This window comes from Ovis aries, chromosome 12 (assembly GCF_016772045.2).
Source record: "Ovis aries strain OAR_USU_Benz2616 breed Rambouillet chromosome 12, ARS-UI_Ramb_v3.0, whole genome shotgun sequence".
Classification (NCBI taxonomy): Eukaryota; Metazoa; Chordata; class Mammalia; order Artiodactyla; family Bovidae; genus Ovis; species Ovis aries.
The window spans coordinates 60,397,831-60,423,334 of record NC_056065.1 but is presented as its reverse complement, the minus strand read 5'-3'; the positions used below and the strand labels follow the sequence as shown (position 1 = coordinate 60,423,334).

Here is a 25,504-nt window from a genome sequence, read left to right as displayed (position 1 = left end):
GGGCAGGCTGCTCCCCAGGAAGACTCCCCACCTCAGGCTCCTTCCACCTCAGGGGCCAGCAGCAGCTACGCTTCAATCCCCTTTCCCAACACATGATACATCCCTCCTGGAAGTGAGCTCTGATTGAGGCAAGAAAAGGGATGGGGGGTGGCGGGGGCAGGAGGGGGCACGGCAGAGGGAAGCTGGAAGGGAGAGGAAGCTGGCAGATCTCAGTGCGGAGAAAGGACACTCTGGGCGCTGAGAAGGGGGCGTTCACTCTTCAATCCGTGCCCCTCTGCCTCTCCCCCCAGGTAAAGCACGGAGGACCCTGTGGGGGTTTCTATTTCAAATTTCTCCTTTATTTTGGACATTTGCTTGGTTGTGACTCCAAGGTATCAAAGATGCAGGGCAAGAACTCTGTAGCGGGAGCAGTGAAGTGGAGAGAAAAGTTGGCGAGAGCAGGGGTCCCTGCCTCTCTGCTTCCTTTTTAGGGTGCAATTTGAAAAGTGTCCCAACAGTGTCCCAGAGCACAGACTCGGCGGCTAAAAAATACAATGCAGTGGAGTGGGGTGAGCTTCTTCTTCCACAGGCAAGGTCCTCGGAGCTGCTGGGAGGCTGGCGGGCAACCTCGAGGCTGTGCCTGGAGCAGCGTGGGGCGGTCGGGGCAGGGGGAGCCGTGGCCACCATCTCTCCAACACCCCAAACTCAGATGTTGACTTGTGGGTTGATTGAGGCTGGGGAAGCTCTGGGAGGAGAGAGGGACTGTACGAAGATTCTTTTCACTCCGGGATCTCAAAGGATGAGGGCCAAGAAGCACGTTAAGAGTTGACTGGGTCTTGACTTCTCTGAAGGTGGGAGGTACTGGAATTTTGGGGGTGAGGAGGGACAGCCCCTGATGTGGTTGTACGACTGTGGAATCCCAGGGCAGCAAGGCACTGGGGCTGGCCATCAGGAAGCAGCTAGGGTGGCCAGGCCCAGCAGCTCACATCAATGGGTGTGCTTAGTCCAGGAAGGGCTGGCAGTGGGATGGGTGTGGGGATGCGAAAGCCATTGTCCCTAAGCTGGTCCCTCTGGGCTCTCGGAGACAGAGCTGATTACCCCCACTGAAAGCTGCTTCCTAGTAGCAGAGAACTTGAAGTCACCTAGTAGGAGGGTCAAACATGTTGGCTTTTTTCTGATGTTAAAATTGTTTCGCCAGCTAATCCTTCAATGTACTGTGGTCTTGGATCCATCAACATGCATCCGTGCACACTGGATCAGGCAGTTGGGAAGTGTATCCAGCCCTCTGACAGGACTGGAGCGAGAGAGAGAGAGGTCTGGCCAGCAGGACTTTTCGGGGAATCCTGGTTTCCTGGAGCACTAAAGGGCCCTCAGAGTCCATCTGGGCGAGTCCCATTTCCCTGGAGGAGATGGGGTCTCAGAGGAGATAAGGGACTGGTCCTCAGAGGACCCAGAGTAACCCAATGTGACCAGACCCCAGGTCCTCTGGTTCTCAACCCAGTTAGCCTCGATTCCAGATTGAGATGCAAGGTGAGAAGCGCCCAGAGGGATGCAAAAATATGGCGAATTCTCTTCCCCTTCACCCCTCCCCCAGCTGCACCCTCCCTTTCTCAGATGCAAAAATAAGAAATCAGCAAAAATCGGCCAAGGGGCCTGCTCCCTTCTTGTCCCACACACTGCAATGACTCATGAGAGGCTGGGGGTTACTAATGCCCTTAGGAGGGGGTGGGCAGCCACCCCTTACATCAACTGGGACACTCATCAGATGCAGCCACGCAAACAGCATAAGGCCACAGCTGAGTTATATCTGGGATCTAGACTTGGGGCCGGAGCGACCCAGCAATAAACAGGCCCTCATTCAGAGACTGAGGGTTGGGTCAGCAGAGGGAGGGTGGCCAGCGTGGAATCTGATTGCCAAGTCAAATCTGCCCCCATCCTTGGAGTCAGCGCTGCCGTCCCTGCTGGAATGACGGGGTGCTGGTCTGCAGCCTCACAGCTGGATGCCCAGGTAGGATACCGGGTCTCTGGAGGGGCCTCCACGCGGCAGCATTGTTTCACGGGAGACTCCGCAGGCGCTTCCTGTACCCATCAGCTGGCTGCTGTGGCCACCACCCTGACCACCTGTCACTCCTGCTGTCTGGAGGCAGACTTTCTTTCTAGCTGGCACATCACTCTTCTGCTCTGTGGTTCCTGAAGGTGGCAGAGCCCTGGTGAGTGCTGGTGGTGATGGTGTGTGTGCACACACCTGGTGGTAACAGGTGCGTGCGTGTGTGCACACACCAGGTGGTGACAGGCCTGTGTGTACACACTTGGTGGTGAAGGATGTGTGTGTGTGTATACACCTGGGAATGCACAGGTCCTTGCAGGGCCGCACTGAGGCGCCACACTCAGCGTGGCGGACCAGGGCCCCAGACACCATCAGCAGGCTCTCCTTCGCTAAGCTACTCAAACTCTAGTAACGAAACTTGGAAAAGTTTCAACAGCAGGGATAGCTGGTTCCCAAGACAGAGAAAGAGGATTCGTGGGGAGACAAGGCTAGATGCTCATGTTGGGTGCATTCCCTGCAAATAACTTTATGCCATGGCCTTTAAAGTCGCTATGTTCCGTGAGGATGGGGGCAAATACAAGCATGTCCAGGAATTAACATCTGTGTCGGAACAGCTATAGGGACTACAGTCTCTAGGAAGCTGAAGTACAAAACGAGATGGTGAACTACCTCTTGGATTCATTGCGGCAAGCAAGTCCTGAAAAAGCCCTTCAATCCTTCCCCACCCTTCTCGAGTTCTGCCAGGGCCTCAGGTCTGGCCTCTCCCCTTGCCCTCAACCCCACTTTCTCCTTTCATCCCGCAAGGACTCTGGAGACCTCCGGAGCTGTTGCTTAGCTTCTCCTGGTGCTCCTGCTCGTCTCCTGAGTCTGGCAAAGCCAGGGGATAGAGGGAAGCGCGAGGGCTGTGGCCATGCTCGCCTGGCCGGAGGAAAGTCCCAGCAGACAAGCCAGCCAGGCTGCCAACACGACCTGTCAGGCCCCCTTCCTCTGGGCTGTGGGGCCAGCCCCTGCCCTGACTCTCAATGCCCTTGACACCCTGAATCCGGGTGAGCCTTCCGCTGTGGGGCAAGGAGAGCTAGAAAAACTGAGAAGGTCCTTGCAGGCTGTGGGAGGGGTCGTCCGCTGTCCCCACTGATGATCCTGGGGGTGGGGGGCAGCAGTGTTGGTATGTGTTGAGGGGGTCAGGGGTGAAAGGGGTTACACATCTGTACTAATAGCCCTTGGATTGGTGAAGGCCTCGCGCCCAGAGCCTGGCCACGTCACCGGGTAACTCTGGGGCGCTGCCACTTGGAGAGATGTGGGTCCCCCCTCCTTGTAGTAGGTGGGAGCAAAGGAGAGCCTCTCGCCTCCACCCCCGTTGGGCACCATGTCAGCCGTCCGTATGTAAAAGGGGGAGGTGTATGGGGAGCAGGCGGTGCAGTGGCCAGCCGCCACCCTGCACGGCTGGCCGCAGGGTTCGCCGGGGATGGGCGCCAGGCTGCCTCGGCCATCCAGGGCCTGGGAGCTGCAAGCATTGCAGGTAGGGCCTCTGGGGTGTGTGGGCAGGTCGTGCTCCTCCTCCTCTTCCTCGTCTGCATCCTCCGCTCTGCTCTTCTTACAGCAGTAATACTGAGGGGAGAGAGGGGAGAGCTGCCTGAGGATGGGGTGCCCCCCTCTGGGTACGCACAGACACCCACACCCCTGCTCCGCCGAGGACCCTGCATGGGGCCCTTGGTCAACCCTGGAGACACAAGTCAACACCAGGCGTCCACGGTCCACAGCGAAGTCCTCCCGGCCCTGCAAGATCAGTTCTTCTCGCTTCCTCCACCTACTTCTTGTGTATTAACTCCACGTGGCTGTTGAGGGGCTTCCCAGGTGGCGTTAGGGGTAAAGAACCCACCTGTCAATGCAGGAGACTTAAGAGATGCGGGTTCTATTGCTAGGTGGGAAAGATCTCCTGGAGAAGGAAATGGCAACCCACTCCAGTATTCTTGCCTGGAGAATCCTATGGACAGAGGAGCCTGGCGGGCTACAGTCCATGGGGTTGCAAAAAGTCGGACCTGACCGAAAGACTTAGCACGCACGTGGTTGAGAGAGGCGGGGAGGCAGAGAAGGAGAGACATACAGCTTCCACTGAGCCCAGGCTGGGGCGCTGGGAGCTGCTTTCAGTCTCCCCACAGGTGTCCTTCCCACTAATCCTGAAATCTCAGACCTCCAGGAGACACCACACAAGCACCCGGTGCTTTCCCAGCTCACTTGCTCGGGTGCCCAGTGTGCAGGCTGAGGGAAAGCTCCCTTCTGACCACCCTGCAAGGTCCAGCTCCCTCGACACAAGCCTCCCACTTTCTAGGCTTAGGGCTTTGTTGCCTCCACACTGGGGAAGTGGTTTGCTGGCAGCCTGTGGCCCAGGGCCCCGGGCACTGACCTGGAGCCTACAGTAGCACAGGACGGCAATGATGCAGAGGAGGATGACCGTAGCTAGGATTCCGCCAGTGATCACAACTGTTCCCGCTGTCATCCGCCCGGCACCCCATCAAACTCTGCAAAGACGCGTGGGAAGAGGTGAGGGCAACTGGCATTTCTCAGCTGGAGGCATGGTGGGGAGGGGGGCATCTGAGAGCAGGGAGGGCCCTGGGGGTGGGATGCCAGGAGCTTCCTGCAGACACAGCTGCCAGGCCAGCCTAACCTGGGACTCACAGCTTTGGGAGGGAAGAGAGGTGGTGGACAGCTGACTGGGGGTGTAATTCTGCTCCTGGTTTCCCTCTAGTTTCAAAGGTTCTTGCTGTCTTTCTGCTTTAATTCTCCTCTCCCCTCTCCCCACATCATGCTCAACCCCCGACCTTGGTCCTTCCCCAGACCCCCCACCCCATGGGACCAAGACACGGATAATAAATAGCTTCTGTTTCTGAGGGCTTAGCCTGTGTGAGGCACTGTGCTGAGCACACCCCTGGTTATCTCAGTTAATCTTCAAAATCACCTTTTGAGATAGTTGTTCATTATCCCTGCTTTACTCACAATGAGCTGAGGCTCTACTTGATCTGGCTGAGAGTCCACCCAGCCTGGTTCACCCCCAGTGGTCAGGTTCTTAATCACTGCGCCCTCAAGGGCACAAACACCCATGGTCCCCAAGCCCTTGACGTAGGTGGAAGGCACAGGGTCTGAGCCTCAGAAGTTCCACTTGGTTCTGCCCTGACTCCAAACCACACTCATTCGGGTGGCATCTGTTCTCTCTTTCCAACTCATACAGGAAACAAGGGCAAGATGAGCTCAGAGGGAGCTGGCAGGCACATTCTGGCTCCTGGAAGGTTGGGGCGAGGCTGGGGAGACGGGTCCTGCTAAGGGGGTGGGTGGGGCAGAGGCATGCTCTGTATGTGAGGCTGTCTGACGGCTGACTCCCCTTTCAGGTCCCTGAACAAAGATTCTCGACCCCCCCAGGCACACAGGGGCCAAGGCTGACTCTGCCAGTGGAGCAGGAGGGTGCGAGGAGACTAGGCATCTTGAGGGCCGCAAGCACTTACGTTCATAAAGGGAACGGTGACCTGCAAGACAACGAAATAAACGGAAATGTGTTAGAAGAGTGTCATCCTGAAAAAGGCCCCAAGGGTTAGATTAGTCGCTAGGCTTCATCTCACCTCACCCGGCTCTGTCATCAGTGGGCCCGCTTGTCCCAGATCTGAGTCTCTAGCTTGCAGCTTGAGCCCAACTGTGACAGGCCAAGTCATTACCCTGTCTTCCAGTGGGCTCCCCCACCTCTGCCGACCTCTGAGTTACCGGTTCTCCTGGAGCTGCCACAAAGGGTTTTACAGGTTGTCTCTCTCTCAAAGGGTAAGCGGGGACTGGAACACCAGCTGCTCAGGAAGCCGTGTGCCCCACTGTGTCCACCTGGGGAAAGGGTGCCTTTCCTCACCCAGAGACACCATCTGCTCCTCACCATTGTGCTCCTGGAGTCCGGCATGGACCCGGCACTGCTTCTAACTCACTCAAAGATGCTCACAGTGTGGTCTGTGGACCAGTCCAGGCAGCACCTGGGAGCTGGTTAGATACGTAGCATCTCAGGCCCCTCCACCAGCCGAAGGAGTCAGAATGTGTGTTTTAACAAGGCCCCAGGTGATTATCTGCACATTGGAGTTTGACAAGGTTGTGGCGCATTCCCCTAGGTGCCCAGAGTTTCTTCTTTTAAAATGTTTATTTGTTGATGAATAAGCATTTCTTTTCAATGTTTAAAATAAATGGTAAACGCTCTTCGTTGCTGCACACGGCTTCCTCTAGTTGCGGTGCACAGGCTTGCGCTGCCATAGCTTCTCTTACTGCTCAGCATGGGCTCCAGGCACATGAGCTTCAGCTCAGGAGTTGTGGCGCACAAGCTTAGCTGCTCCGTGGTGTGCGGGGTCTTCCTGGGCCAGGGATGGAACCTGTGTCCCCTGCATTGGATTCTTAACCACTGGACTACCAGGGAAGTCCCTGCCCAGACTTTCAAATCCTCCAATCGTTTGGCTTCTTCCGGTCTTCGATTCTTCACACCAATTATGACTGTAAGCTGCATACCTGCACTGGTGCGAAGGGTTCCTAAAGGACTTCACTGGTTTTGTCTTCACATCACCTACAGTCAGCCCTTCACCATGCCCCTGCTCCCCTCTTACTCCAGAGCCTTTCTGGCACCGCGCTGCCTTCAGGACACATTTATCTGGGTGCAGACTTAATTTAGACTGAGCTTCAGTGGCTTTTCCCTCCCTGACTTCCCTGCATGCTCACTACCAATTTATTTTTCCCTTCTCACTGCCCATTGTCCGCCCTCCCCTGCCTCAGGAACTCTCTGCCCATCAGATAGTCCCAGTTCTTAAGACGCGTATTGCCTAGTGATGAAAAGACACTTAATAAATCTTATGAACCAGAGATGCACAGACCAGGGGCTGTGAGAACACAGAGGAGGGGGCAGCTACCTACTTGGGGAAAAGTTCCAGAGAACACGTTATGTTCCATGAGCAGAGTTCTAAAAGCGGTGTGGAGGCTTGTCCAGCAGACAAAGTGCAGAGGGTGGGATGCACAGTCCAGGAGTGTGAAAGAACACAGAGGCAACATACAGTTCTCAGGAACTGTAAGAATCCAAGAATGCTGGGGTAGGCATGAAGCAGGAGAGGCTGTAAAGCAGGCAAGGACATGGGATTTAATGCTTATGGAGACAATGGGGGCTCCTGAAGGGTTTCAGTAGGGGAGACCATAATCTCTCACTTTCTCCATCTGTTTCAATTCTGCCCATCCTTCAGGGCTCTGAGAAGCCTTCCCCAGCTGCCTCATCGTGATGCAGTCTCTCTTTCTGCACTTCTACTGTAATGCCTTTCCACGGGCCACTTTTCAGATCCTATCTTGGTGCAATGCTTGTCAACTCGTGTGGGAACCTCGTGACTCCTGCACTAAGTTATAAGTCCTCCGGGATCAGGAGTTGCATGTTATACTCTCTCCTATCCTGCAGCTTTATACGTAGGGCCTGGCACACAGCAGGCACTTAATAAAAGTAATCACTTCCCCATATGGGCTTCCCTGATGGCTCAGATAGTAAAGAATGTGCCTGCAATGCAGGAGACCTGGGTTTGATCCCCGGGTTGGGGAAGATCCCCTGCAGGAGGGCATGGCAGCCCCCTCCAGTATTCTTGCCTGGAAAAGTCCATGGACAAAGGAGCCTGGCGGGCTCCAGTCCATAGGGTGGCAGAATCCGACACAACTGAGCGACTAACACATACATATATATCCTTCCCCATACAGCGTTTCTTTTACAGGCCTGGCAGTAATGACCCTGATTGACCACCAGAGGGCAGTGTATCTCTCCACTCGCGTCTCATCTGCAGTCAGAGCATCCTTGTTGGAAACGTTTGACTGCTGAAATGTGTGGTGAGCCATGCTTCAGGGTTCATTGGAGCGTTTGTTGGGACTTGGGGTGAGATGGTGAACCTCAGCCTTGGGAGGACTTATACACCATCACAACAACACCACTCCTCCTTCTCCTGCTTCACTGGCCTGTTCACCCCTGAGATGGCTCAAGAGACAGGGAGACCCTAGCAACCTGAGGTTGGAGGAGCCAGCAGTGGTCCACTCTCCTGAAAGTCTTGGTCCAGTCCCCTGGGATATGCCCAGGCCGCTTTAGGAAGCAGGGAATTATGAAACCATACAGGCAGAGCGTCCTTCCTTCTCTGCCCTCCGTGCCTGGCCTCCCTCTTTCAGCACCGTGAAGGCTGCACAGCAGAAGTGGCCTGGAAAGGGGAGCAGGGCAGTACAGGCAGAGCCATGGGGCTGAAGGCCCATTCAAAGCCCAAATGTGCCACTTAGCAGACACCCCATCTTGGAAGCTGGCCTTCTTTTTCATTTGTAAAAGAGAGATTACAAAAAAAAACGCAGCTTACTAGTATGACCGTGAATAAAAGGATTCACATATACAATGGCCCCTTGTAAACTCTAAGATGCCCTTCAAACATGGTTATCTGTGCAGAAAAGGGAGGCCCAGACATTTTGTGACCGCCTAAGTCTGGCCTCACAGTTGTAAACCAAGAAGGGGCCTGTAAAGTGCATGTGGTCAACTAGCCAAGTCCCTGCCAGCCCCTTGGAGGGTCCAGTCCTGGTGGTGCATTTCAATTCTGCCCCCCAAGGGTGTTTATGGTTTCAGGTGGGCTTATTTTCTCCTTGCAAATAGATGTAAATAATCACAATAACTCCCTGAACCTAAACAGCTTTATTCTACAGTTTACCATAAGTCTGAAATGGCAACCCACTCCAGTACTCTTGCCTGGAAAATCCCACGGACAGAGGAGCCTGGTAGGCTACAGTCCATGGGGTCGCAAAGAGTCGGACACGACTGAGTGACTTCACTTTCTTTCTTTGTCTTTTCTCCTACATATGAATGCCTTCTGTTCTGAGAACACGATCATTAAGTCCAGTTTGCTCGTTAAGTCCAACAAAGTTAGCCTAGGTACCCAGCTAATACAACTGGCTATATAGTAGTGTACTGCAATAGGTTTATAATACTTTCCACACAAATAATATGTAAAAACAAACACAAAACATTTTTAATCTTAAACTACAGTACCTTGAAAACTACAGTAGTAAACAGCTGGCATTCAGGGGCTGGCATTTACGGAACAGGCAAGAAGATTACTGACTGGAGGAGGGAGAGGAGATGGGAGATGGTAGAGCTGAAGGACTGTCAACAATAGGAGATGGAGGGCAAGCTGCAATTTCACTCACGCCTGATGTTGATGGCTCAGGTTCTGGTTCCTTGCTGGATTCAATGCTATCTGTTGTTCAGTCACTAAGTTGTGTCTGACTCTTTGCGACCCTATGGACTGCAGCACGCCAGGCTTCCCTGTCCTTCACTATCTCTTGGAGTTCACTCAGACTCATGTCCCTGGAGTCAGCGATGCCATCCAACCATCTCATCCTCTGTCATCCCCTTCTCCTCCTGCCCTCAATCTTTCCCAGCATCAGGGTCTTTTCCAATGAGTCAGCTCTTCAAATCAGGTGGCCAAAGTATTGGAGCTTCAGCTTCAATGTCAGCCTTTTCAGTGAATACTCAGGGTTGATTTCCTTTAGGTTTGACTGGTTTGATCTCCTTGCTTTCCAAGGGACTCTCAAAAGTCTTCTCCAACACCACAGTGTGAAAGCATCAGTTCTTTGGCTCTTAGCCTTCTTTATGGTCTAACTCTCACATCTGAACATGACATCTGAAAAACTGTAGCTTTGACTATATGGACCTTTGTTGGCAAAGTGATGTCTCTGCTTTTTAATATGCTATTTAGGTTGGTCATAGCTTTTCTTTTAAGGAGCAAGCGTCTTTTAATTTCATAGCTGCAATTACTGTCCAAGGTCATTTTGGAACCCAAGAAAATAAACTCTGTCACTGTTCCCATTTTTCCCCTGACTATTTGCTATGAAGTGATGGGACCAGATGCCATGATCTTTGTCTTTTGAATATTGAGTTTTAAGCCAGCTTTTTCATTCTCCTCTTTCACCTTCATTAAGAGGTTCTTTAGTTCCTCTTCGCTTTCTGCCATTAGGGTGGTATCATCTGCATATCTGAGGTTATTGATATTTCTCTTGGCAATCTTGATTCTAGCTTGGGCTTTATCCAACCTGGGATTTCTCATGATGTACTATGTGTATAAGTTAAATAAGCAGGGTGACAACATACAGCCTTGACGTATTCCTTGACCAATTTTGAACCAGTCCATTGTTCCTTGTCCGGTTCTAACTGTTGCTTCTGGACCTGCATACAGGTTTCTCAGAAGGCAGGTAAGGTGGTCTGGTGTCTTTTTAAGAATTTGCCACAGTTGGTTGTGATCCACACAGTCAAAGGCTTTAGTGTAGTCAATGAAGCAGATATTTTTCTGGAATTCCCTTGCTTTTTCTATGGTCCAACAGATGGTGGCAATTTGATGTCCAGTTCCTCTGCCTTTTCTAAATCCAGCTTGTACATCTAGTTCTTAGTTCACATACCGTTGAAGCCTAGCTTGAAGGATGTTGAGCATGACAGTGTGTGAAATGAGTGAAACTGTGTGGTAATTTGAACAGTCTTTGGTATTGCCCTTCTTTGGGATTGGAATGAAAACTGACGTTTTCCAGTCCTGTGGCCGCTGCTGAGTTTTCCACATTTGCTGCCGTATTGAGTGCGGCACTTTAACAGCATCATGATGATTTGCCTAAAGTCATAATAGCAAGTGTCTGAGTCAGGACTGGAGTCAGGACTGAAGGGCCAGTGCTATGGAGAGCTTCTGCCACATCTCTTGCCTGATTAACTTCCGAGGCTTTGAGAAGAAGGTCCCTATGTACCCTCGCAGGGCCTGGACAGAATGGATTCAGTGGGAACCAACTCAGGGCTGAGGGCAGCCAAAGAGAACAAAGGCTGTTGCCAACTGCAGAGCCCCGGGCCCATCCTCTGTGACCAGGACTTTCTGGAGCCCCCTCTCCACCAGCACCTCTCTTCACCCAGGATCCAGGTACCTTCCTCCGAGCCTCCCACTTACGTGAACAGCTGGATCAGTGACAGCCCAGTCACGCCGGCTGTGCCTGAGCAGACAGCAGCTGGGGGCGCATCATGGCCAAGGGCATCAGTTCCTGCCAGAGAAGGGAGAGGAAGAAAGTCAGTGAGAGCTTGTAGGGGAGGCTGAGAGGACAGACGGGTACACGCTGGCACCTGGCTGTGACCCCAGGACTCTGGAGTGGACACTCCCAAGGGGGGCTTGTTTCCTGACCTCCACCACAGCCTTGGTCTGAGGTCCCCCCAGCCTGAGAACCTAGGCTCAGACCTCTAAGGCCACATCCTATCCCGTCCTTGTTTCTTTCCCTCAGTGTCACTGCCTGGAACCCTCTGCCCGAAGCAGCATCAGGACAAGAGCAACCTTCTGCTCTGGGAAGTGAGGCTCAGTCGGGGAAGGGAGTCCGGCCCCTCTTCCATACCCCTGCTGGAGCATGCTGCCCTGTCCCCTGGTGGACGTGTCCCTTTTGGCTGCATAGGGATCCCTCTCACTCTGGCCCCATATACTTCTTTCCCATCCCCTTACCTCATTCTTTCCTGGAACTGTCTGTATTCCCAGTGCCCAGAGTTGCTCACACCTTTCTCTTACTCCAATACCCTGACTCCTTAGGGCAACATGCCAACCAGACACTTGGATGGATAAGTTCATGGTGATGGAGGTGGAGGAGGTGAGATCCACAGAGGAATCCAGTGTAGGCAAATTATTGGGCATCCCTTCAAGCCAAAATTCTTTATCCACTCAACCTTATTTAGAGGAGCATCTGGGCCCAACCTAGGAATGGGGTGTTGGGGGTGGTGGGGAGAGGAAGGGTGCCCCCGATGGTGATGCTGGGCTGCTGCTCACTGTCCTGAGGAAAACCTGCTCCACCGGGTGTGTGTTTTCATTAGAGGGAACCTAATCATGAATGGGATGTGCTGAGCCACCTTCCACAGGGACAGAGCTGACAACCTCCAGGATCTCTGGCTCAGCAGGAAGCTGGAGGTCAAAGCACAGACATTTTCATGCCTCAAGGACTGCACCCATCTGAGTTCAGCAGGTCTCAAGAACAGAGCTCCCAGAGAAGTTGAGAAGGCAGTTGGTCACCTGCAGAGGTGCTCCATCCCCACCTTCACCTCCTTCTAGATCTAGGCCTTAACAATGTCTTCAGTGCCTGCCTTGGAGGTTCTGGACACTCAGGCTTTCTCTTCTAAAAGATGTTTTCACTCATATGAACATATATGTCGGATGTAGCTGGATGTCGGAGTGGGACTCTTCCCACCTAAGTGTTGATGGAGATGCCAGTGGGTTGACATCAGAAGACTAAAGTGAGTTTGGAATAGGTCCCTCCTCCCTGGCCATGTGCAGGGAGATATACATGGGGATGCACATCGGCTTCAGGATTCATGTTGTTGTTCAGTCGCTAAGTCATGCCAGACTCTTTGTGACCCCATGGACTGCAGCACACCAGGCTTCCCTGTCCTTCACTGTCTCCTGGAGTTTGCTCAGATTCATGTTCATTGAGTTAGGATTCATGAGTACTTTGTAAAAGAGAGATGGGTCGATAATCTGGTGAAGATTTGGTGAGGAAGATTTCCTTGGCAAGAGCTGTTGCTGAGCCGTGAATCTCTCACTCCAACCAGCAAAAGAGGCGGGAGGGCCATGGAACTGGAAGGGCTCGTTGTCTTGGGTCCTGCCCAATAGTGCCACCTGGAGGCGTGAGAAGACCCCAGTTGAGGAGGCCAGGCCTCCAGATGCCCCAGGGGCTGAGCAAGGAGTTGCCAAGAAGGCCAGGAATAGAGATGATGTGTTTTTCTGGGTTAAGGGACCATCAGGGAGCCTCAGAAGAGCCCCAGAAAGCATTCACAAAAGCAGGAACCAGTCTAAAGCTACTCTCTGCTCTCTAACCAGTAAGAATTTTCCATTTCGCAGCAGCTCTTAAGGATAGTGGGAGGGAGGGTAAGAGCAGGGGGAATGTAGATAGCAAGGGATTCTGTCCAATGCCCCAGTTGCAGCAGATCCAAACTGGAGAACAGGAGAAGAGTAATGCTGTTGGGTGGGGAGTACTTTGATTATCACTCATGACTGACACTCTAATTTCTGAGCTGAAACTGCATCTATAACTTAGAGTGACTACGAGACTATCACCTAGGAGGGAATGAAACAGCAATGGTCCTGGCATAAGTTTTACTCTAGGGGCAGGGGCAGATTTCTCCCACTGAATACATTTTAAACTAAAGGGATACTTGATCGTACACCATGATCAAGTGGAATTTATCCCAAGGATGCAAGGATTCATCAATATGCATATATCAATTAGGGTGATACATGACATTAACAAACTGAAGAATAAAAACCATACAATCATCTCAGTATATGTAGAAAATTTTTGACAAAATTCAACCCATTTATGATAAAAATTCTCCATAAAGTGTGCACAGAGGGAACATAACTCAACATAGTAAAAGCTATATACGACAAACCCATAGCTAACTTCATTCTCAAGGGCGAAAAACTGAAAGCATTTCCTCTAAGATTAGAAACAAGACAAGGATATCCACTCTCACCACTTTTATTCAACATGGTTTTGGAAGTCCTAGACACAGTCATCAGAGAAGAAAAATAAAATAAATTCAAATTGGAAAAGAAGTAAAACTGTCACTGTTTGCAGATGATGTGATAACTATTTACAGAAAATCCTAAAGATGCTACAAGAAAACTGCCAGAGCTCATCTATGAATTTGGTAAAGTCTCAGGTTACAAACTTAATACACAGAAATCTACTGCATTTCTATACACTCAAAATGAAAGATCAGAAAGAGAAATTCAAGAAACAATTCCATTTACCAGGCATCAAAAAGAATAAAATACCTAGGAACAGAGCTACCTAAGGAGACAAAGGACTGTACTCTGAAAACTATAAGACACTGATGAAAGAAATAAAAGATGACACCAACAAATGTAGAAATATACCATGTTCTGGGGTTGGATGGATTAATACTGTGAAAATGACTATACTATACAAAAGCAATCGACAGATTCAATGCAATCCCTATCAAATTACCAATAGCATGTTTCACATAATTAGAACAAAAAATTTTACAATTTGTATGGAAACACAATAGAAGAGCCCGAATACCCAAAATTATCTTAAGAAAGAAAAATGGAGCTGGAGGAATCAGCCTTCCAGATTTCAGGCTATACTACAAGCTACAGTAATCAACAGTACGATGCTGGCACAAAAACAGAAGTTAGATCAATGGGACAGAATAGAAAGTTCAGAGATCAACCCATGCACCTGTGGTCACCTAATCTATGACAAAGGAGGCAGGACTATACAATGGAGAGAAAACAGTCTCTTCAACAAGTGGTGCTGGGAAAACTGGCCAGCTACAAATGAAAGAATGAAATTAGGGTACTCTCTAATATCATACACAAAATAAACTCAAAATAGATTAAAGAACTAAATGTAAGGCCAGAACTATAAAGCTCTTAGAGGGAAACATAGGCAGAACACTCTTTGACATAAATCGCAGCAAGATCTTTTTTGATCCACTTCCTAGAGTAATGAAAATAAAAGCAAAAATAAATGGGATCTAATTAAATTTGAAAGCTTTTGCACAGCAAAGGAAACCATAAACAAAATGAAAAGACAACCCACAGAATAGGAGAAAATATCTGCAAATGAATTGACCAACAGGGATTAATCTCCAAAATATACAAACAGCTCATGCAACTCAGTATCAAACAAACAACACAATCAAAAAGTATTTATGTATGGTAGAAACCAACACAAATATTATAAAGCAATTATCCTCCAATTAAAAATAAATAAAATGTTGGAAAATGGGCAGAAGATCTAAATATACATTTCTCTAAAGAAGATATACAAGAAGGCTGAAAATCACATGGAAAGATGTTCAACATCCTAATTATCAGAGAAATGCAAATCAAAACTACAATCAAAACTGTCATCTCACATACATTAGAACGGCCGTTATCAGAAAAAAAATCTACAAATGATAAGTGCTGGAGAGGGTGTGGAGAAATGGGAACCCTCCTACACTGTTGGTAGGAATGTAAATTCATATAGCCATTATGGAAAATTAATATGGAGAGTATCAAAAATCTAAAAACAGAACTACCGTATGACCCAGTAATCCTACCCCTGGGCATATGCCCGGAGAAAAGACATAATTCAAAAGGATACATGCACTTCCATGTCCCCAGCAGCACTCTTCACAACAGCCAAGTATGCTCTGAGTATTCGTCAACAGAGGAATGGATGGGGAAGATGCGGTGCCTATGTAAGGCAATTTGACTCAGCCATTTGTTGCTGCTATTTAGTCACTAAGTCGTGTCTGACTCTGTAAGACTCTATGGAGTCCACCAGGCTCCTCTGTCCATGGGGTTTCCTAGGCAAGAATACTGGAGTGAGTTGCCATTTCCTTCTCCAGGGGATCTTCCTGATTGAACCCATGTCTTCTGCTTAGCAGGCGGATTCGTTACCACTAAGTCACCTGGGAAGCCCTTACTCAGCCATAGCAAAGAACAAAATAATGCCACTTGCAGCAACATAGATAGACCTAGAGATTGTCATAGAGTGAAGTCAGTTAGACACGGAAAGACAAATATCATACCATGTCGTTTATATATATAATTTTTTAGAGAGTACATACAAATGAATTTAATTACAAAACAGAAGTGGAGTCACAAATGTAGAAAACAAATTTATGGTCACCAGGGGATGTGGGGGGAGGATAAGCTGGAAATTGGGATTGACATATATATACTCCTATATATAAAATAGATAGCTAATAAGAACATGCTGTATAGCACAGGGAACTCAGCTTAATACTCTGTAATGAACTACATGGGAAAAGAATCTAAAGCCCCTATGCTGGGAAAGACTGAAGGCAAGAAGAAGGGGGCGACAGAAAATGAGATGGTTGGATAGCATCACCAACTCAATGGACATGTTGCTGTTGTTATTCAGCCACAAAATTGTGTCCAACTCTTTGCAAACTGCAGCACTGCAGGCTTCCCTGTCCTTCACTGTCCTCAGGGGAGTCTGGTACGCTGTCGTCCAAGGCGTTGCAAAGAGTTGGACACAACTTAGTGACTGAACAATAACAGCAAATAACCGATCCACTTTGCTGAACAGCAGGAACTAACACAGCATTGTAAATCAACAATACGCCAACAGAAATTTTTAAAAAAATAAACTGATAGAGCGCCTAGATTTTGATCAATGAAAGTGAGACAAAACACAAGTTACAGACTAGGAGAAATGAAAATGGAATATTACCACATATGCTGCAAACATAAGGAAACTAAAGGGTATTAAAAACAACTCGATGCCAATAATCTAAAAATATAGATGAAATGAATACATTTATGGAATAATGTAACCTACCAATATTTCCTCAAGAAGAAATAAATTACTTGAAAGATAATATGAAGAAATCAAATCATCAAAAGTTGACTTTCAAAATAAAGAAGGAAAAAATAAAATACTTAGGCCCAGAGAGCTTCACCAGAAACACCTACCAAACATTTAATGAAGAAATCATCCTATCTCACACAAAGCATTCCAAGAACAGAAAAAGAAGAAACACTCTAGGTCATCTTACTATCACTTTTCACTAGCAACAAACAGAAAATGTAATTTTAAAGACATCATATAAAATAATGAGATAATTATTAAATCCTAGCAGAGAAGGCAATGGCAACCCACTCCAGCATTCTTGCCTGGAAAATCCCATGGGCAGAGGAACCTGGTAGGCTACAGTCCATGAGGTCGCTGAGAGTCAGACATGACTGAGCGACTTCACTTTCACTTTTCACTTTCATGCATTGGAGAAGGAAATGGCAACCCACTCCAGTGTTCTTGCCTGGAGAATCCCAGGGATGGGGGAGCCTGGTGGGCTGCTGTCTATGGGGTCGCACAGAGTCGGACACGACTGAAGCAACTTAGCAGCAGCAGCAGCATTAAGTCCTAGGTGTATATGATCCCCTGGAGTAGAAAATGGCAACCCATTCCAGTATTCTTGACTGGGAAATTCCATGGACAGAAGAGCCTAGCAAGTTACAACCGAGAATACACACACATATAATTCAGCTATACAGGAGACAACAGAAGACGAGATGGCTGGATGGGATCACTGACTCAATGGACATGACTTTGAGCAAGCTCCAGGAGGTGTTGAAAGACAGCAAAGCCTGGCGTACTACAGTCCATGGGGGTTGCCAAGAGTCAGACACAATTGAGCAATTGAACAACAATATAGGGATTTTTTAAAGAAATCTTTAAAATTTTACAGAAAGACTTAAAGATGCCTAAATAAATGGAGGGGTATACTAAAAAGATAAAAATAAAATAAAAAGTAAAGGGATATTTGAAAAAAATCAAAGTTGTTTTTTGGGCACAAATCATGCAACATGCTTGCTTAACCAGTTACTTTATAGAAAAATGGTCAGTGGAAAGGGAAGAACTCTAAAAAGTTTGTCCCAACATCTTTACTTCTCTAGAAGAAGAAATCAAGTTCAGAGAGGACAAGTGACTTACTTAACCACACACAGCAAGATAGAGATGGAACTGGAGAGGCACTGGGAGCAAAGCCTCCCGGCCCCTGCTGTCTCTCCTCCCAGCACATCTGCCCGTATCTCACCAGGGGCTAAGGTGTCCCTAAAGCTGGATTTCTCACACTGGCTTGATGGTAACAATCCACCTGAGCCACACATTAAGGCAGAGACTCCAGGTCTCCTGAAGCAGTATCTCCAGAGGAGGGACCCAGAATCTGCGTCTTTAACAGGTTTGAATCTTGCCATCTGGTCCTTTTGGGAAAAGATGCAGGAATGAAGGTCTTTGGGAGGATTTCAGACTGGAGGCAGCAGGGGAGGTGGGTGACCTTGCGGAGCCTGTGGCATCATCTGCTGCCCATAACAAGGCTGGATCTGGATTCTGTGTCCTCAGGGCAAACAGGCCAGAAGGAGGACGAGGGGAGTGCAAGGAGAACCAAAGGTAACACGGTGTCTCTGGGTGGGATGGAGCCAATAGAGGTCAGGATGGGGAACCTTAAGGCCATTCTTCTAGTGAAAGCTGGGGGAACATAAAAGCCACCCTAATCTGATCTCATTTACAAAGTAGAAATAGAGACACAAACATAGAGAACAAATGTACGGATACCAAGGGGGAAAGGGGGGGTGGTGGGATGAATTGGGAGATTAGTATTGACATATACACACTACCACATACAAAAAAGATAACTAATGAGAACCTGCTGTACACAGCACTCTATTCAGCGCTCTGCAGTGACTTAAGTGGGAAGGAAATCCAAAAAAGAGGGGATATATGTATACCTATAGCTGATTCACTTGGCTGAAGAGTAGAAACTAACAACATTGTAAAGCAACTCTACTTTAAAAAAAAATAGCCTCCCTGATAGAATGTGTTGGAAACGGGTTTCCCAGTCCCCATAAGGCCAGGGGTCTGCGCTCTCTCTGAAGGACCCCTGCCCTCAGTGACTTCAGCACCCACAGGCGGCGTCATCTCCCTCACCGCCTGGACCAACAGTGACAGGAAACTCTTGCCACAGCTGGCACCAGCCCATGTAATTAACGATCAGCTGCCCCCTGCACCCTGCTTGGCCCCCTTTGGAGCACAACTTAATTGAGCATGGCCTAAGCACAGGCTGATCTCAATTTCTTCTGATGCAATTAAGCCTTCTCCAGTCATTTATTAACTCATGAAATTGACACAGCAGGTTAGCAGCTCCTAAGAAGAGCAGGTTTTTTTTCCCCTCGTCCCCTGTCTCTGCAGACATCAATGCTCTGGCATGGCTGGTGGAGGGAATCAGACAAAGGGTCTCCTTTCACTCTGATTGTGCTTATGGCCATTACCAAGCCCTGACTCCCGGGATGAGGGTGGGAAGACCTGGTGGTCAGATTGGTCCCTTTGCCCCAGAGGAGGTACCACAGCAGCAGAGAGGTGTGTGCTGTTTGAGTAGGGGCCTCTCTGAGAGATACAAGGAAACTCAGCAAATCATCAAGGGAAAAGGGAACCTCAATATAATAATGATAGTAAACAGGCAGTTTATAAAACAGAATCAAAAGGCTAACAAGAAAAAGAAGAGATGCCCAAACTCAACATAATCTAGGAAATGCAAATGGAAACTATAGTGAGCTATCCCTCTACACTGGTAGACTAGCAAAAATTGGTGGGGATTTAGGGGCACTGCTGGTGGGTTGTAGTTATAACAGCTGCTGAGGGAGAGACTTGCCACTACTTGGTCGTATTAAGTTCAGACCCCATGAGACAGCAACTCTTCTCCTGGGTCTATGTCCAAATTTCTCAATATATCCATATGGGGCCACATGTGAAGATGTTCATCCCTGTGTTTTTTATGGTGGCAGAGAACTGGAAGCAAGCTCAGTGATCATCACTGTAGAGTATAAAGTCAGGTAGACATGCACCCCAGAGGATAACGCAACTGCTGAGAGCAATGGAGCAATCGGACCAGAGTAACACAGAGCGACAGGGATAAATGTTAGCAGAGGGCTAGGTTAAAAAAAACACACACAAACAGAATTAGATGTATAAAGATGTATAACACTGCTTCAGTTCAGTTCAGTTCAGTTGCTCAGTCGTGTCTGACTCTTTGCGACCCCATGAATCACAGCCCGCCAGGCCTCCCTGTCCATCACCAACTCCCGGAGTTCACTCAGACTCATGTCCATCGAGTCAGTGATGCCATCCAGCCATCTCATCTTCTGTCATCCCCTTCTCCTCCTGCCCCCAATCCCTCCCAGCATCAGAGTCTTTTCCAATGAGTCAACTCTTCGCATGAGGTGGCCAAAGTACTGGAGTTTCAGCTTTAGCATCAGTTCCTTCCAAAGAACACCCAGGGCTGATCTCCTTCAGAATGGACTGGTTGGATCTCCTTGCAGTCCAAGGGACTCTCAAGAGTCTTCTCCAACACCACAGGTCAAAAGCATCAATTCTTCGGCGCTCAGCCTTCTTCACAGTCCAACTCTCACATCCATACGTGACCACTGGAAAAACCATAGCCTTGACTAGACGGATCTTAGTCGGCAAAGTAATGTCTCTGCTTTTGAATATACTATCTAAGTTGGTCGTAACTTTTCTTCCAAGGAGTAAGCGTCTTTTAATTTCATGGCTGCAGTCAGCATCTGCAGTGATTTTGGAGCCCCCCAAAATAAAGTCTGACACTGTTTCCCTTGTTTCCCCATCTATTTGCCATGAAGTGATGGGACCGGATGCCATGATCTTCGTTTTCTGAATGTTGAGCTTTAAGCCAACTTCTTCACTCTCCTCTTTCACTTTTATCAACACTGCTTATATAAATTTAAAATACAAGCACATAGACCAACAATTTACATTTACAAGAACATATACTGGGACTTCCCTGGTGGTCCAGCAACCGGGTTAAGAATCCTCCTGCCAATGCAGGGGACACAAGTTCGACACCTGGTCCAGGAAGAACCCACATGTCATGGGGCAACTAGGCCCATCTGCCACAACTACTGAAGCCCTCAGGCCCTAGACCCTGCGCCCCACAAGAGAAGCCAGCACACTGAGAAGCCTGCACACCGAACCTCCAGAGCAGCCCCTGCTCACGGCAGCTGGAGAAAAGCCTGAGCAGCAACGAAGGCCCAGCACAGCCAAAAATAAACACACCAAACTGAAAAAAGAAAAGATCCCACAATCGCCAAACTACGCTTAAAAAAAAATAACACATACAAAAACAAAAACAACCTCCTCACCCAAGTTCATAGATGCAGAGAACAGGTTGGCGGTTGCCAGAAGTAGGGAGTGGAGGTGGGAGAAATGGGTGAAGAGGGCCAAAAGGTGCAAACCTCCAGTTATAAAATAAGCAAATAAGTCGTGGAGAAATAATACACAGCATGGTGACTATAATAATACTCTATTGTACATCTGAAAGTTTCCACGAGAGTAGACCTTAAAAGTTCTCATCATAAGAAAAACATTTTTTGGCCACTGGTCACGGGTGATCAGTAGACTTATTGTGGTGATCATTTTGCAATGTATACAAATATGAAATTACTATGTGATATACCTGAAATCAATACACTGTTATCTGTCAATTTTAACCTCAATAAATGAAACAAAATCCAAAATACATACCCCAAGTTGTATATGCTTTAAATATGTGAGAATGGCTGACTGTGGAAGGAGAAGAATGAAAACAGGAATAAAAGAGAAAAAAAATAATAGAGAAGGGCCTTGCCCAGACCAGTGATGAATCATATTGTGGACTATCTGAGAGGTAATACGGAGAAGTATAATTAACTTAACCTTCTACATCTGAGGCCCAAACCATACAAAAGGAAAGGGGTCTCTCACCACCCCCCGGAGGCCCTCCATGCTGCACACTTCTATCTGACCTTCCTATCTGTTCTCAGGTAACTGTACTGTTGCCACACTGGGGTCAAGTGGGTGTAATTTGTTTTATTCTTAGATGACAGACCATTTAAGGGCACTGAAATCTTGTGTCTTCATAAAGCTCCACTCCAGTGTTCTGCACATTTTAGACTGCGGGATGGCAGGTCTAATGGGGACGCTGCTTTGCATGCAGAGCGTGGGCTGCTTTACGCAGATGACACTTGTCCCTGCAGCTCTTGGGGTCAGGATTTCCGATTATGGGCCTGTTCTCTCTGCTTCAGAGAGATGACTGTGGAGGTCAGCAAGCGGGTTAAAGGCTTGGTTCACCTTGGACTCAACTCTCTTTCCCTTTCTGCCTTTCAAAACAACATTTATTACTTCTGACAGAGTTTTCCTGTGTGCATCTTGTTTGATGTTCAGACATGGCAGTTTTTAAAATTTCTCTTATTTCACAGAAAACATACAGCTCAGAAAAGCGAAGTGGCTCAGCCAAGGTCACACAGCTATTTTGGGGAGAGCCAGGACACCCTGCCCTCACCATTCTTCCACGCCCAGTGTAGTTCTTGCTCTGCAAGGAACACAGGCCCTGAGCCATGGCCCCATTTCCATGTCACCCCAGCTTTTCTGACTCCACGTTCTACTTCCTGACTTACCACTCGCAGGAGGGACAGGGGCATCACAGCCTGTGTGTTGGGAAGATGCGTTGGCCTATATGGTTCACTGGGATTTCTCTCCATCTGTATTTGATCTCTACTGGCATTTGGGAGGTATTCCGAGATCCCTAGGCAGCAGGCCTCCAGCCCGCTGACTATGAACAGGCTTGTTAGGAAAGGCAGAAGCATCTGTGGGGTTTGTTTCTCCTTGCTAGAAGGATGTCAGCAGTCTGGAAGAGATCCAGGTGAGAATGCAGGCCATTGAAAGGAAGTAAAGTTTGAAGCCAGATGGCGATAAGGAGAGGCAAGGCGCTAGGCTAACAGGTGGACCAGAAGGAGCTAACCTGTGAGGGATGGGTCTCAGGACCATAGAGCCATCTAACTCAGAGTAGCAGGAAGGGGTAGGCTTGCTCAAGCTGTCCAAGGGGACGGATGTGAAGTAATGGGATAAAAGGAGACCAAAGACATTGAGGCCAAATTAAGGCAAATCTCACAGGACACAAAAAAATGTAACAGTGAGATTTGAGATCTGTCAACCTACATTGCACAGGGAGGCTTGGGGAGCATTATGGAGCTGCCCCTTCTCCTGGCTCAAGTCTAGAGACCTGGCCTGTTCATGCTGCTGGTTGGGTTTGACTGGGCCAGGGTCAGGATACAGCAAGGATGGGACGAGGCAGCTTCTGGGTTTGGGGGGCTTAACAATTGCACCAGGATTTATTCAGGGTACTTAATCACTTCAATGAGAATATTCTAAAATGGGCAAAAGGGCCCTGAGAAGGACTTCCCTGGTGGCCCAGGGGTTAAGAATCCACCTGCCAATATAGGGGACACAGGTTCGATCCCTGGTCTGGGATGATCCCACATGCTGCAGAGCAACCAAAGACCACATGCCACAGCTACTGATCCCGCTCCAGAGCCCCTGAGCCTTTACTACTGAATCCTGTGTGCCTAGAGCCTGTGCCCCACAGCAAGAGAAGCCATTGCAATGAGTAGCTAAAGAGTAGCCCATTTTCACTGTAACTATAGAAAGCCCAGAGGCAGCAACAAAGATTCAAAACAACAACAACAAAAAGAAACCATATTTATTTATTTATTTAAAGGCCATTTGCAGGTGATAAGGCAATGGAGGCTGCAGGCCTTTTGCTACCTCTGCAGGTGAGGCAACACTTCATGGAAACCATGGGAGAGCTCCTGGTAGAATCCTGTGGGCTTAGTGAGCAGAATGGGAAATTTACATCCAAATATGCCTCCTATTCTTAATAGTTCACACACACTCACACACACTCAAGTCAACTGCATGCCACAATATATATGGCTCCTATTTCATATTCTGGGTTTGCTAATTCTCAAGTAATTCTTTGGGTGTCTTTGTGGTTCCGATAACTTTCTAAAAACTGACCTACATGATTTGTCAATATCATCTTGTGCAGAGGGAGCAAAACTAAGGAAACATTGTTTGTATCTCGATGAGTTGTATTTCTGTCTGTGTTACATGCACTGATTTCTCTGGCCGTGAGAGTGGCCTGGGATGGCTCTTCCAGCTGAATCGTTATCACTTTGTACCCTGTAGATGGGGTAGGGAGTCTTCCCCAAGAAACCTTGGGGCTTCCAGCTCCCCACAAGAAGTAGAGATGGAGATAGGAGTCCCATTTCATCCACTGGTCCCTGAGGGCTGAAGGGAGTGAAAACTGCTTGTGGTCAGATTACTCATCAGGGAAAGCTCTAGAACAGACTGGATACAGATAAGCCATGCTCTCTCAGAAAACAGGTTACAAAAGAGCAACTTTACATTTTTGTGTGTGTACAATAGGAAAACATATTGCATAATAGGGAAACATACACTATTTATAGCTTTCCCCCTCCTCTGCTTTCTGCTAAACTGTGTCTACCAGCGCATCTGGACTGGAGAGCAAAAGGTAAATCGGGAGACACCATTCTATTTGAATAGATGTGACCTGACCTGAATACACTTAGACAATGAAAGGAGAAGAGGAGAAATTCAAGAGCTGGCATGAAAGGTACTTGAAAAGCATTCTGGAGGGACTGCAGATGAGGAGGAGACTTGAGGTGGCTGCCATGTGCACGAGACACTGGGAGGAGTGGAAACGGGAAAGAGGTTGTTGTTCAGTCGCTCAGCTGCGTCTGACTCTTTGCGACCCCATGGACTGCAGCACCCCAGGCTTCCCTATTCTTCACCATCTTCCGGAACTTGCTCAAACTCACGTCCATGGAGTCGGTAATGACATCCAACCATCTTGTCCTCTGTCATTCCCTTCTCCTCCTGCCTTCGATCTTTCCCAGTATCATCAGCCTTTTTTAATAAGTCAGTTCTTCACATCAGGTGGCCAAAGTATTGGAGCTTCAGCTTCTCCGTCAGCCCTTCCAATGAATACTCAGGACTGATTTCCTTTAGGATTGAATGGTTTGATCTCCTTGAAGTCCAAGGGACTCTCAAAGTAAGGAGGAGTTTTGAGTATTTTCTATATTATGAATGAAATTTACTCCCTTGGGATTTCCGAAAATCTTCAGTAAAGGTTTACATTCCTTTCCACATAGGTTTTGCATATTGGATTGAGTTTAAATAAGACACCTTGAGGAGACTGAGCCCACAGGAAAACTTTTCCTTTTCTTTCACAGGTTATCATCATAAAGGAGGATGACTTGTCCAAAGAAAGATAATTTGTGGAGAAGACCTTGAGAGTCCCTTGGACTGCAAGGAGATCCAACCAGTCCATCCTAAAGGAGATCAGTCCTGAGTGTTCATTGGAAGGACTGATGTTGAAGCTGAAACTCCAATACTTTGGCCATCTGATGTGAAGAACTGACTCATTTGAAAAGACCCTGGTGTTGGGAAAGACTGAAGGCAGGAGGAGAAGGGGATGACAGAGGATGAGATGGTTGGATGGCATCAGTGACTCAATAGACATGGGTTTGGGTAAACTCCAGGAGTTAGTGATGGACAGGGAGGCCTGGCATGCTGCAGTTCATGGGGTCGCAAAGAGTTGGACAGGACTGAGTGACTGAACTGAACTGAACCAGTAACTCTTGGGCTTCCCCTGTGGCTCAGCTGGTAAAGATTCTGCCTACAATGTAGGAGACCTGAGTTTGATCCCTGGGTTGGGAAGATCCTCTGGAGAAAGGAAAGCCTACCCACTCCAGTATTCTGGCCTGGAGAATTCCATGGGCTGTAGTCCATGGGATTGCATACAGTTGGACACGACTGAGTGACTTTCACTTTCACCAGTAACTCTCAGAGGTGGGAGGATGCCAATTTAGGTCAAGTTGGAAAGAGATATAGAGATTAGTGTTTATGAACTTCCTAAGTAGAAAGACAGAAGATAGGGATTTGGTAGGAAATACGAATGATATGCCAGCAACTTTGGAAAACTCAGCAGTGACCACAAGAATGGAAAAGGTCAGTTTT

General features: G+C 48.2%; 1 protein-coding gene across 3 annotated transcripts in view; it reads right to left on the bottom strand.

Annotated features, from left to right (window-relative positions):
• Nucleotides 1–316: 316 nt before the first annotated feature.
• Nucleotides 317–25,504, bottom strand: part of LOC101121873 (protein FAM163A) — a 98,191-nt gene continuing 73,003 nt past the window's right edge. For all 3 annotated transcript variants that reach the window (XM_015099341.4, XM_042229421.2, XM_060396648.1), the window contains exons 2-5: nucleotides 11,014–11,104; nucleotides 5,524–5,544; nucleotides 4,431–4,545; nucleotides 317–3,634 (exon numbers count right to left, since the gene is read on the bottom strand). In XM_015099341.4, coding sequence (XP_014954827.2) covers nucleotides 3,224–3,634; nucleotides 4,431–4,523 — 504 coding nt within the window. In that variant the 5' untranslated portion in view covers nucleotides 4,524–4,545; nucleotides 5,524–5,544; nucleotides 11,014–11,104 and the 3' untranslated portion in view covers nucleotides 317–3,223. The remainder of the gene's footprint in view (nucleotides 3,635–4,430; nucleotides 4,546–5,523; nucleotides 5,545–11,013; nucleotides 11,105–25,504) is intronic.